Raw genomic sequence first — 15,048 nt, 5'->3', positions numbered from 1 at the left:
GATATTTCTATAAGAGTAGTGATTGGTTTTAGTTCAGGGATAGAACACATATCCATCCTGCTCCATGCTACGCGTGTGTCTGCCTTGAAGGGCTTGTAGCCTTTATTCCCATGGCCAAGATCATAGTTTCTTTGCTGTTAGAAACCTTAATCTGCTACATACATGAGTTTCATTTTAGTAGTAAATGGATACACACCCATAGTCATACATGCTTTACTTTTGTGTATATTTCTTATGAGGCAACTATAATCTTCAAAAGGGATTTTGCTTTATGGAAGTAACTCCGATGAGCCATTCATGAAGTGTTTATCTTTAATGTATCATCTACCTGAGTGAATGAGCTAAAAGCCATAAAATTCTCTGTGTTACTTAGCTTATTTCGATTAGAAAGAGTATGAACGTCTAGGATGATGACAGATTGAAATAAGTATTTTTATAGACATTAAACCATAATGTTTGAAAGAGAATGTGGCAAAAGTAGGTATTGTCCAGGGCAACATTTTGAAACCTGAGCTTCCTATAAATTTTATTTATAACTTATTTGGACTAATTTCGGAAAATATTTTTGTTGTGTATGTGTTAATAATGGAGGATAAAAAGAAACTAATGATTCCATTTACTTTGCTACATTCAGTCCTTTGTTGTATAGGTGTTATAATAAGTATTAATTGCATACATAATTTATTTTCAACCCACTTTTTTTTTTTTTTTTTTTTTTGCGGTACGCAGGCCTCTCACTGTTATGGCCTCTCCCGTTGCGGAGCACAGGCTCCGGACGCGCAGGCTCAGCGGCCATGGCTCACGGGCCCAGCCGCTCTGCGGCATGTGGGATCTTCCCGGACCGGGGCACGAACCCGTGTCCACTGCATCGGCAGGCGGACTCTCAACCACTGCGCCACCAAGGAAGCCCTCAACCCACTTTTAAAAGGAAATTAATAAATACTAACTTTAATGTTATACCATTTAAAATGCCACAGAAACTAAGATTTTAGTTTCAAATTTCTTAAAGTGAAAGGCCAATTTTTAACTATCTAAACTAAACTTTTGATAAAAATGAAAAAGTAAAACTTTCTACAAATGAAACCATTTATTTTCTTATATACTTTTTATGTGTTTCAATGCTGTTTGGGCCATAGTTGAGCATTTATACCGATTACAAGTTAGAACTCTTCATTGTACAGTCAACTTGAAAATAAGCTCTCAGTCACACTGGAAATTAGGTTAAGGAATATGGATTGGATTAGTATTTCTGAGAGAAGAAACGTCCAAAATAATGCTTTACAAGTAGATGAGTATCTGTCATCTTTGTATTCAAATTTCAACACATTATATTGTTTAAAACCATAAAACTATTATCTTGTATGGTCCCTCAGCTCCTTGCAATGAAAAACAATGATAAGAAAATATGTATACATACACATACATGGATATATTGAGGCATGTATATATTCACACGTTCAGTTTTTACAAATATCTCTTCATCTTATAGGAGTTGGAAAATTATCCTATTTCTTAGTTTACTTGGTTTGGAATATTATTTATCTTGTTGATGTATTACATATCCTAAATTATGTCACCCTTTGGAAAAGCTTAAAGATCATCTCTTCTCCTGACACCTTAGCCATTTCTACAATCCGGTTTCAGCCTCATTTTTTAGATTTGTCTGTCCTACCTCTTCACACAAACTCCCCAGTCCAAGGCAAACTGCTTTTACTCACTGTTCTAGTATCAAACTTATTGATTCCCAATCTGTAGACTTGATTCCCACTCTGCTAGATGGCTATTCTCTGGAAACATTAAAATTTAAAACATATCTCAAGACTCTATTCTTACTTTCACCCTTTACAGACTTCCCTATGCTAAAGGAATCTCTTATTTTTATCATACTTATCTATACGAATGCTTTTCTAAGCCTGGCTGTATGACATTTCTCTTATTATTATTTTGAACCATTAATCATTCTTATATTGTTATCTTGCTTTTGTTGCTGTATATGTTTTGGTTACTGTTTTAAAAAATTTCTCTCCTGCACTCACCAGTGGAAGTGCTAGGCATAATGTCTTACTTATAGTGGCACCTCAATAATATTTATTGGTGTGAATTAATGTTCTAGCAGGAAGAATTGCTCAATGAGGAGTATCACTTTAATTTTTCAGATCCAGCATTTTTAGTCAATGGAAATACATACCTTTTTAAAAAAAATTTATTGGAGTATAGCTGATTTATAATGTTGTGTTAGTTTCAGGTGTACAGCAAAGTGAATCAGTTATACATATACATATATCCACTCTTTTTTTAGATTCTTTTCCCACTCACTACAAAGTATTGAGTAGAGTTCCCTGTGCTATACAGTAGGTTCTTATTAGTTACCTATTTTATATATAGTAGCGTGTATATGTCATCCCAATCTCCCAGTTTATCCCTCCCCCTCCTTATCCTCTGGTAACCATAAGTTTGTTTTCTATATCTGTCACTCTACTTCTGTTTTGTAAATAAGTTCATTTATATCCTTTTTTAAGATTCCACATATAAGCGATATCATATGATATTTGGCTTTCTGTGTCTGACTTACTTCACTCAGTATGACAATCTCTAGGTCCAACCATGTTGCTGCAAATGGCATTATTTTGTTCTTTTTTACAGCTGAGTAATATTCCACTGTATATATGTACCACATCTTTATCCATTCCTCGTTGATGGACATTTAGTTTGCTTTCATGTCCTGGGTATTGTAAATAGTGCTGCAATGTACATTGGGGTGCCTTAAAAAACATTTTTATGTTCCACTTGACAAAAAATTTTGATAGGCAGTTCTCAAACTGAACTTTGTCAGTAACCTATGATAACTCAAATAAACAGCTCCTTCCAGCCCATAAATATACTTTAAAAAAAGAAAAATTTGTGACTGAACTGACAAAATCTGTGCAAGACCCATGCATGGGGATATTTACTCCTGAGTCTTCTAAACTATCAATTTAGCTTGAGAAATTTGAACTTAATTGTCTTTATTCCAGTAGAAGTAACTTTCCGGATCAATCCTTTTTAAATTTTTGGCAATAGGTTTGGGTTAAAGTATTCAAATAAGATATTGTATATGAAACCATTAAGTGCATCAGAGAGAAGCAGAGCTATTCTTGTTGAACCTGGGGTAAGTGCCAGAAAGCCCTGGCTCTTCACTGCTGCCTTCCACATATCTCTGCAGAAACCCAGGGCTCAAAGGAACAGGAATAGAAATTCAGTTTAGATCAATATCATTATTATTTAGTGCTTTTGAAATCGATCCAGAAATCCTGACAAGATGGTGCAGTAGGTTCATTCTTTGACACTTTCCCTCTACTCCAAGCACATAACAATGCTAGATAGAAGAAATGACCCTAAAAAGGCTCAGGGACATAATTAATATAGGGCTGGAACAAAACTGGAATAGAACCAAGCCTGCCGGTTTGCAGGTTCTGAAGCAAACAGGAGACTGGAAATGCATGATGGTGGCCTGGGATGAAGGGTTCTGGTTTAACCCTAACTCGTAAAAGGAGTGTAGAACAGTCCACTGCCTTACAGGAAGTTATGATCCTGGAAAGACTACAGAGCAAGAGGAAGGAACACAAGAAAACGGTTACAGGACTAAGGGTAGCATCCAAGAGAGGTCAAGTACTTTGCAGAAATAGATTGCCATTGAACTGTCAGTATCATTGATGGGTTCATTGATAAGGACAATTTTCTGAAACAACCAAAGTCCTATGCACAAGATGTATGCTTGTCCCTTGAAATCAAACCAACAAGAGACTCTGAAATTAGTAAAATACCTACATCATGCACTGGCAATGCTATAAAGGCACACATTCATATTACCTTGGGCTGCAGTGATCTACATCACTACCCAGATCTAACAGATACCCAGTGACTACCCATGACTTATAACCCAGTTGGAAATGGATGAACATTCAAACAAATTACAGTCTCTGTTAGTTCAGTTGCACATAATATAGAGATGTTAGGGGAGCAACAGAAGTACAGAGATCTGCCTTGCTATTAAATTTGACTCTAGTCTAAAATCAGTTTGGACTATATAGTACATACAATGCATTTTATACACACATACACGAATAATACTACATAAGGCACAACTGGGAGATGATTCTATTGACAAACTTTTTGTGAAGAAATTTTTAATTTAATAAATTGAAGTTTCCTTCACCAAGAACTCTAATATATAGTTTAAATGTAAGGCTAGCAAAATGAGGGGCAAAACAATAAACTGTCTTATTATTTTATTAGAAGAAATTTGTTTTTTAAAAGCGGTGATAATTATTGTTCTTCTTTTCAGCCAATGAAAATTGTTCTGTTGGAGCTTTGATGTGTGCCTCTTCTAACAGCTGTATCCCAGTACACAAGCGCTGTGATGGTTTTGCCGACTGCATGGATTTCCAGCCTGATGAATCCAGCTGCTTAGGTACTGTATATCCATTAAAATATTCTTTGTAATATAAGCCAATAACTTAACCTGCACACAATAAAAATATTAAAACTTGAAATTCTAAATAATATCAAGCATGGAATAATTGAATTACTATTATTGGTTTGGGGGCAGGAAGAATGTTAACATTAATTTGCTACATTTATAAAAAATGTACAAGTATATAATATAATGAATTCATGTATACTCTACATAAACCATGTTCATGAAATTTAAAAAACCATTTTAATTTAATATAATATAACTTAACATCATTAGCATTTAATAATCTCTTCTATGCAAATTGCTGGTTTCTATAATAGGGAAACCCCTACACAATCTAATATGTTATTAATTTTTTTAAATTGTAATTTTTCTCACTTCTTCATAAGAGCTCCCTATTTGCATTGATCTAGTCATGCTTAAAAGTCAATTTATTTAACTTCAGACTAACTTTTAAACATTTTTCTTTCTTCTGACCCTAGAACATTTATAAGACCTGATAATGTGTTTTTGTGATTATACTTTTATCAAAACTGCTTTAATAGTCTCTAATTTATTATAGTCCATTGTTAACATCTCTCCTGAGTAATTGAATTTTTATTTCATGCAGGAGATATATAAAATAAAAGATAGTTAGGGGCAATGTAAATGTCACAACTAAACAATAATATAAATTGGTGATAAAAGATGTATTCAATCATATTTTCTAAATAAATTGGGGATATTTCATATCAAAACTAGGAAAGAATATATTTTTGTATCTTTCAAGATAGAAGAATATTATAAGTGACAAAAGCATGATAATTCAAATAAAATCATAGTGCAAAAAATATCTTTTTTTATGCTACTAAAAATGAGTACTTGTGCAGCACTGAATTTTATGAGTACAAAAGGAAATCAAGAAGTGCACAAATCTGATTCCATAAAATACATGAAGATGAATGCTCTTTGGCATTACTTCTCTACTATGCATGCTTATACATCAGATTAGATACCCGAAAGGAAATTCTGTTACTCTCTTCAGAGTAAGAAAGATATTAATGAGATAATTCCATTCTTTGAAACTATTAAGACACAGCACTTATGTCCAGTACCCAAACGTATTTACATAAAAATGAGATTTTCTTGAGGATAGACCTATATGAGAACAAATATATTGTAACATGTTACGGTTCATTGTCTGCTTTGACATGTTCTATATTTAAAAATACAAAGAAACAGAAAACAGAAGACCTGTCATTCATCCTGCGTGATAGACAACCTATAGGTAATAATATAGAACACGTTTTTGTTGTCCATCATTTCTGTCACTCACCGATTCATTTAGTTCATTTACAAAGTATAGGTCATATTGCCACAGCTATTGGGTTAAAATGAAATAAAGAACTAGTGAAACAGTTCTCAGAAATAAGATCCGTATTACATTATGCATTCTCTTATTTATATTTTCTATGCTTTTTAGTTTGTCAATCAAATATGATAAAGTCACTGTTTTTAAGAAAACCTTTAAGTCTCACCCATGCTGTGCCCATGCACATTCCACCTTCCTCTCTCTTTTCAAGCATCATATTCTTTTAAGGTCAGCATTTCATAGACATTTATGAGGCCAGTCCTTAAAGCATCCAGTAATTCTCCCAGTGATCACACAACAGATGGTGAGCATCTGGTCTCCCCTCACCTCAAGGTTTAAGTCATTAACAAAAACATCAAGCTCAGGCATTGCATGAGTGTTGCAGGTTAAGTATATTTCAATGAGTCCTATCTATTCCCAAATTACATTAAAAAGGCATATTATTTGCAACTTTTGGTTGCTTAGGCAACAGCAAATTATTGAACAGGATACATCCAAGTTAATGTAAATTGAAAGTCTTTTTCCAGTCATCTGCAGTAGTAGAGGTTAATAAAGGTTATGTTAAGGTGATACTGTAATTATGATAATCACCTGTTTGAAGGAGAATTAGGGAAAGGCACTAAAAATATACAATTATAGGATGAGATATTATTAACTTAATATATGAATAATAACAATATAGCTTAACAAAGTTTCAGAAGCTTTTGAAAACCAAACCAAAACATAACACAAAACTTCTCATACAAGTACTGTGAAGTTACTTCAAGTTTCTGAAATATGGTTAATCCCTCCTGCAGTTCTTGTGCTGGGATTTCAAGATAAAGGAACAGTCCATGCCCACTAGGAATTTGGTTTGCTGCACAAGCTTCTGGTGAACTCTTATAATCCACAGAGCTCCTGAAACTACATGTAGTTTATTGTGTGTGTGTGTATATATATATATATATATATATATATATATATATATTTAATCCATGACAACGCATAAATACCATACAATTCAAAAGGGTTCTTGATCCCATAATATCAAGAAACACAAGGGGTGATAGAAATTCTGAACTGAATAATTATTTGACATTTTTATACTAACAGGCTTTAGAATTAGAGGACCAGAATTTAGTTGAATATCTGGTGCTCCCTTGCTATTAACTTGAGCACATTATATTATTGATCAGTTTCTTCCTCTGTAAAAAAAAAAAAAAAAAGGGTAAGTATGGGATATACCACATAATGTTGTGAGGAATAAATGAAGTAACACCAGTAAAACTCTTGGGACAATCTCTGACATAGAGCAAGTCTTCAGTAAACAGTAGTGGTGATGGTGATCATGATGACAGAAGAGGGAAAATAAAAGAAAGAGAAGAATTTGGAGAGAGAGCAGTGGTAATAGAAATTAGGTTTCATGGCAAACTCAAAGAACCTCCAAATATAGAGAGATGGATGAGAACAATCATTTAATACTTTATGCATACCATTCGCTAGTGTAAAATTGTTATAAATAAATTTAATTTTATCCTCCCAACAGTCCTATAAAAAAGGTCATCCTCACTTTAAACATGATGAACCTTATACCTAAAATACCTAGCCCAACGACAACACATAACTCATTAACTAAACCGAGTATCACAGAGGGAAAAACCAGGACTCACATGGTTATCAGTCTTCCCAACAGTCCATCATGGAATAGCCATCACTTCCCTAGTCTCCATGCAATTTAGAAGGAAAAAAAAAATATATATATATATATATATATATATATTTGTGTGTGTGCCTAACTGCAAATTATTTAGATTTAAGCTCAAAAGTTACTTTTGTTTTTATACTGATCACTTGTCCAGCTTATCTGTGTTTTTCTGCTCGTCCAAAGTAACACACCAGAGTGGGATTGAATGTGAATCCTTTACAGAATGATATTTCCACATAGTTAACTGTGAGTCCTATTGGCTTCCAGACACATGGTCATAATAACCAATTCAAGAGGGTACAAGGCAGTGAGACAATAATAGTGCTAATGCTAATATTACACTTATGGATTTCTAGGTCCCAACTATTATCTACTAAAAATATTTAGTCTCTTCATTACTACCTAGTGTACCCATGTCTTTCCCCACTTCATCTGCTCTCTGCTGTAAATTGTTTTGAGTAGATTAAAGGTGAAAATACTTGTACTGTGTCTTTCCATCTTCTGGATAAAGAACCTGGGTCTAAGGCAGAAACTTAGGAAAACTTCTCGCAGAGATAATCTACAAATCTTCTGTCCACCCAAACACCAGGATTCACTCTTTATTGCAGCCAATGCCTGTGTTCTTTCCACTGTGCTCCACTGTCTCGTGCAAGAAAATACATATTTAGATTCCCACAGAATCATTCTGTTGTAAAGCAAGCATCAAAGCAAATTTTAATGACCCCAGAAAAAAATGTGCAGCTGTGTATATTTTGATGTTGTGCAGTATCAGACACTCTACTGATTTTTTGCTAAAACACAACTCTTATTTGAGGAAGATTAAAATTGTACCTAAGACCCAAAATAACCATAAAATGGTTTCTCTAACAAGGTATGTATCTATTTATGCTTTATCATATTGATGGGCTATTTTTAGTCAGACCAGCTAATTTCTTGTTTATGAAGGAAGTTTCACATTTGCTCTGTTCAGCTGAGTCTGCCCCCGAAGCCTAAGGGGTATAGCTCTTAACACTCATCTCCAACACTGCACTTCCCTCTTACAGTTAAATGGGAAGATTTGAGGAAGGCAAGATGGGAAATATACCCCTGGGAAAGCAAAACACTGAAAACTTTTGAAGCAAACAAGATACCAAATACATGGTATATTTCAAGTTTTTCCCCAAAATGCACCCTCCCTCCTTCCCTATTTTCCTCTTTCCTAATGCCTCTTGTATCCCCTTCTGAACAGAGACTGGCATGACAATCTGACTCTCTCGAGACGCCCTATCCTCCCACGTTTTCCTTCAATGAATATTGCCTACATAATGTTTCTATTTCTCCTCTTTACTTTCCTACTATGCCTCACGATCATCATTCTTCCCCTACCCAAGTAAATGGCTTCTCTCTGTGTGTTAATATTTCATATTGGCTTCAGACCTACAAATCCTGCCCACTGAATACTTCCACTTGGATGTCCCTTAGGCACCTACAACACGGCATCTTTCCCTTTAAAATCTTCCTTTCCCATAAATCCCCCAACTCAAGGAATCAAGCCATCAATTAACCAGTAGCCCAGTCAGAAATCTGAACATCATCCTTGAATTTCCCAAATAATCACCAAGATGTTTCAATCCCAACATTTAAATATCTTATAAATTCCCACAACTGTGAATGCTCCCACCCCATCCCTTTCATTCAGGCATTCCTGGATTTTGCTACAAAAGACTTAACTGTGTTCTCAGATTTTACTCTTGGCCCTTCTGTTGACTGTAAACTCTGTAGCCATAATTATCTTTCTAAAGCACAAAGCATACTACTTCCCTTCTTAAAATCCTGGTCTCCTAGGATAAAGTTTAAACTCTTCACTGAACCCAGATGATCTGGCCCCTGTGTGTCTCTGACCTTCTCTCATACTTACTATACTTCATATTGCCAACAATCCAACCAGGCTGAACTTCCCTCAGTTTGTCAAGTACACCACATTCTCTTCTCATGCCTCTGTGTCTCTATGCTTACCTTTACACACAGGTACGCACACACACACACGCACACACGCACACCTGCCCAAATAAAAGTTTTTCTGGAAAGCTTTTCCTTATTCCCCAGATTTGACTTTTGTGCTCTCCTTGGTGTTCCCATTACCCTTGTTACATTCATCCCAAATTAGACTACTTTTAATACTGTATTTTAATCCCCTCATCACTTTTTTGCAACCTCCATGAAGTTGGAAGGTCAGTGAGAGCAGAGACTGTGCCTATATCATTTTTAGATCAGCATTTCTTAAACACATGCTATGAGCCTAGTGTTCTAACATTCTCAACAACCCTGTGAGATAGGAACTGTTTTTTAACCCTGTTTAACAGAGAGAAACCTGAGGCACAGAGAGATTAGTTACCTTACTCGGTATTACACAGTTAATAAATTGAGCTGAAATTTCAACTCAGGTGGTCTGGCTCCAGTGCCCGCAGCCTTAACAGCTGTGTAAGCTTCCTATATTATTTATCATTCCATATCCAGTGCCTAGCCGAGTGCCAGACATCGAACAGGGACTCAGAATAGATGTGTTGAATTACAAATTAAGGGCAGTGTAGGTTTCCATCAAGTATTAGAGTTATGGTAGCCCAACCGGGGAAGAATGGTCTCCTACAAGAGAGGAGGTGTTAAAAAAGCCAAGAAGAGTAACTAGGGGATTAAGTAAGGAAATTGACAGGTCTTAATGGATCAGGATTTTGTAGTGACAGTACAAGGAGACGGTGTAAAGGAAAGAGTTGAAATCACTAATCACTTCTACAACCGTGACTACGTGAAACTATTTAGCTTCTTTTTAACCTATAAACAAACCACCTTTGAAAATAAATGTTCATGCTAACCTAGAACTCAGGAATGATACGAGCAGCAAAATAAGCAGGGCCAGGGCATCGAGGATCCATTTGAGCTGTGCTGACGTCTGTCACGGACGTGGAGCTAGGACAAGAGCGTGCACACAAGTGACATCTTATCAAAATGACAGTCACCCATGCAAAGCATTTATCTGCCGTGGTACAGTGACAGCAGTGTGGAGCTGAAGAAATGTTTCAGTAAAGAAAGCATTTCAATGTAATCGCAAATATGTCACGCAGACATTCTAAATAAGTAGATTGTACCTAATCCACGGGAGAAAAAAAGTCTCTTGTGGTCAAGCACTGCGCATGTAAAGAAAATGAACATGTCCAGGGCAGCAGGCGGCATCGAACAAATTTGGGGGGTACAGGAAAGTAACCTAAAAGAATTCTGTGCTTTTAGCAACTAGAAGCAATTTACTCTCCATGATTAGATTTAATGCAACGACTAACAGTAATACGTTCTCCTTCTTCCTAGTAATATTTATAATTAACTGTGTGTTTTCGGATGCTTCATTTTAGAGTGTCCAAGAGGTTACTGCAGAAATGGTGGGACTTGTGTAGTGGAGAAAAACGGTCCTATGTGTCGGTAAGAACCATTGCCTTTTTTTTTTTTTAACATGTATTGTCGTTTTATTTTTCTTGAGGCTGATCTAATGAATGAACATGTGGTTATTAAGGTAAAAATAGTGGATAATGACACCATTTACACTTATCTGTCTGAATAAGAGAAAGGAAGATGTGAGTGTATTTTAGAAAAATATCAATTATTTCACATGATTTTATGTCTCTCAACATTTTATATTGTATGGGACAGATGGCTTTAATAGTACTCATTATTCTTTTTTTTAATATTTATGTAAGGTTATAAAAATGTTTTATATGGGTATCATCCTATTTCAGATGAACTTAGTGTCTGTATTTCCTATCTCCCTTTTTATTTCAAATTCCATATTTTTCTTTTCTAACAAGACAAGGATAAAATTAATTCATAAATAGAAGCTTTTCCTGGTTTTTTCAGTGGATGCTTATGAGTAGCTAAGGTTAAGGTACAGATAAGGAACATACTTGCATACTTAAAGCAAAAATAAACAAAAACTGTCCTTGTGATTTCTTCTGGGAATTATTTATACTGCATATCAAAAATGGCTTGATTTTTTTTTTCTCTCACCCTTTAGGAAATCGTGCAAACTGTTTCATAAATTCTAAAGGAAATGATGCATATTCCATTATATTTGTGTTTATGACTTGTTGGTCTAACAGACCGATGGATATATTACCTTGCTTATTAGAGAAATGGTTTCAGGTTGATACTCAAGTCATAACAAAGCACGCAGAAGTATCTGGAAAACAACTGATTAATAGTTGTTTACATTCTTATATCCTTCTGAGTCAACACTCATATTTTAGGAAAAGTTGTTTATCCCTAAAAAATGCAAAAACCTCTACCAAGTAAAACAACAACAAAAAATTTTATGATGAAATATAACACTGTTTTAACATTGTTGAAATGGAAATATTAATGGGTTTCTCAAAGTATTTGGCCCTCAAATGCACTACATAATTTATCTCACAACATCTTAGCAAAATTATACTTTTCCCTGTATCGGTTTCCATGGAAATTAACTTACCACAAACTATAACTTGATGGAAATACAGAATAAGTAATATTAACTTCTAAAAGTCTCCTGGAAGAAATTGAGAATGATGGCGTAAATGTTTATTAAGCACCAACTGAGTGGGTCATGTTATTTGGTGTCAGCGGTTTACAGTAAGGACATTTGAATTTTTGTCTTCTCTAACCCTGATGGTTAGACAGGAAAGCTCCCCACTGTAGTTAGTCTCAGCTGAGCAAGCAAAGAGTTTTGCGTTCTTGGCAACATCCTCATGTACTTAAATAAACCTTAAAAATTGAAATCCAGATGGTGATGTTCGAAACTTCTTTCTCTCAAGTGAGAAAACTCTAATGTGGGGAGGAGATGTGACAGGAGGATTGACAGAGAGAAGGACCAAAGAAAGGAAATTAATGCAGCAAAATGTATAAAGGAATTCACTAACCAGAAAGCTAATGAAGTATTTTAATATGTTACTTTTGATAGTAAATAATACTTTGCAAATAGCTAAATAACTGTAATTACCATCAAAATAACTGTCTGGACTGAGTGCTATCTGCCATGTAGGGGTGAAAAAAAGAGACTTTTGAATATTTTTTTCATAGTATAATATGGTAGTCTCTTCATTCAAATTTTTATTTCTTTAAATTGTGAACTGCAAAAGTGATACATGTGTATTGCAATAAAAGTTTTTAAAAGCATAAAATAGTGTATGAGGCAAAAAGTAGAAATCCCAACACCGAAATCCTACTCTTGAGTAGTATGGCTTATATCCACGTGGCTTTCCTTTCACAAACATGCACACACGAGCGCACATTTATTTCTTACTGAAATGTGAATTACACTTTGCTGTATACTTTGTGCTGTTTTTTTTTTAATCTCTTCATGAAATATCATGCTGTTCTTCCACGTCAGTAAACATGACTCTAGATCCACTACTTACCAGCTGTCTAATATTGGGTAAATCCCTCAATCTGACTGTGTTTCTGCTTCTTCTTTGGTAAGACGGAGAAAATATCAGCACTTACCTCATAGAGCAGATATGAGATTTAAAGGGGTTAATATATGTAAGACATTCTGCACAGAGCCTGACACATAAAAGACGTTACAGGAATGCTAGCCATCAGTATTACTACGCCACTGTTTTATGCTGTGTAGTGTATAGTATTTAATATATGGGCTTGTCATCATTTAATTAACCCCATTAATCCTACTCCAGATTATTTGGTTCTTATTTTTTTTTAATAAATTTATTTTATTTATTTTTTTTTTGGCTGCCTTGGGTCCTCGTTGCTGTGTGTGGGCTTTCTCTAGTTGTAGCGAGCAGGGGCTACTCTTCGTTGCGGTGCGCGGGCTTCTCACTGCGGTGGCTTCTCTTGTTGTGGAGCACAGGCTGTAGGCTCGTGGGCTTCGTAGTTGCAGCACGCAGGCTCCGTAGTTGTGGCTCGCGGGCTCTAGAGCGCAGGCTCAGTAGTTGTGGCTCACGGGCTTAGTCGCCCTGTGGCATGTGGGATCTTCACAGACCAGGGATGGAACCCATGGCCCCTGCATTGGCAGGTGGATTCTTAACCACTGTGCCACCAGGGAAGTCCTGGTCATTTGGTTCTTGAATATTTTTTTTCACAGTATCTTGCAATACCCATCCTTTGACTTATCCTTGCACAATTCCTTACTTTAAGCATAATGTGTCTTAATGAAATGCCAAATAATGATTAAATTATTTCTAATTGCACTTAGTGTCAGATTCATTTCCAATTAAATTTAGTGTCCAGTTCATTTGTCACATACAGGTACTCATTTTTGGATTTAAGGTTAAGTGAAGACAGCTTTAGAATATAGTTTTAGAGTGACTATAGGGCACTGTGGAAAGGTTTTGGCTTTATGTCAAGCCCTATTCTCTTATTCCCAAGAGTGGGAATTCATTGTCTTTGTCACCCAAAGAAGTAAGAACAGAAGGCCAAAGCCCACCTCTCATCTAGGCCATTGTGAATACAAGAATTTCATGGTTTCCTGAGGAAGCCTCTCACAAAAACCTTTGGATTTCCTCTTGGAATCTAAGGTTTTATCTATAATCCAGAAGAAAGAGAATGTATAAGGTCATTTGTGTTGCTGGTAGCTTGCAATTATCCACAGGAGTAGAAACTACTGGGTGAACCATGGTTTTCCATTACTTGAGAAACATTAACAACTTGGCATGTTTGAGGGCTGAAGACGCAAACCGTGAGCCAAAAGAGGTAAATTATTCCTCACTTAAGGAGGCTCGATCATTATTTCAATTATACCAATATGTTTATTAGAAAAATAGAGTGAGCTATGTAATGTAAATTCCAAATTAATATGGAGGGCAGGAAAGAGGTTACAAGAAAGAAAAGAAAGTAAGTTAGCCAGGCTAAAAGAGAGACATAGGAAGCAACATCAGATTTAACATACATATATAATTACATACATATATAGAATTTTACTATATATATTTATTTCATATATATTCTTATTACATAAACACTTTATATTATATTTCATGCATAATTTCATTTTAAACAAGAAATATATCTAGAAGAAGGACTGAAACAAAAGGTAAGAAAAAATGATTTGGCTAATAAAAATAAAAATACACAGTAATGACCTTATTAATATCAAAAACCCCACAGAATTATAGTATAAGCATATTTTTTAAAGGCTATATCGTTTTTAAAAGGCTATATCATTTTAAATTAAAATGATACACTCTAAAAAGTTACAATAGGCAAAACTCTCTGTGTATCAAATAACATAGTAACAAAATACAGAAAGCAAAAATTCCTAGATATCCAAAAGAAATAAAAAATGGACGGGTGACAAAAAAAAAATACCTTTTGGAAATTTTAAATACCATTTCTAGGAAACCCTTATATTAGAAAGGCACTTTAACCTGGAATTTAAAAGGCAATAAAAATGGTAATTTCTCATTTCTTACCTTCTCTACATGGGAGTGTTTGAGAGTGAATTACCCTTTTTCTTTACCTGATTTGGGGGATATCACTGGCCATCACTCTCACTTTTCTTTACTTGTTCCTTCCCTTTCCTGCAATATTGTAGTACTCCAACCC

General features: G+C 35.1%; 1 protein-coding gene across 1 annotated transcript in view; it reads left to right on the top strand.

Annotated features, from left to right (window-relative positions):
- MALRD1 (MAM and LDL receptor class A domain containing 1) overlaps positions 1-15,048 on the top strand; it is a 587,465-nt gene that overhangs the window by 483,771 nt on the left and 88,646 nt on the right. The window contains exons 36-37 of the mRNA XM_089906459.1: positions 4,325-4,450; positions 10,872-10,938. Coding sequence (XP_089762585.1) covers positions 4,325-4,450; positions 10,872-10,938 — 193 coding nt within the window. The remainder of the gene's footprint in view (positions 1-4,324; positions 4,451-10,871; positions 10,939-15,048) is intronic.

The sequence above is a fragment of the Delphinapterus leucas genome, chromosome 2 (genome assembly GCF_059928025.1).
Source record: "Delphinapterus leucas isolate spDelLeu-1000000601 "Yukka" chromosome 2, BTC_Dleu_Yukka2, whole genome shotgun sequence".
Classification (NCBI taxonomy): Eukaryota; Metazoa; Chordata; class Mammalia; order Artiodactyla; family Monodontidae; genus Delphinapterus; species Delphinapterus leucas.
Note: the sequence above shows the minus strand (reverse complement) of the source record. Positions and strands in the feature narration are given on the sequence as shown.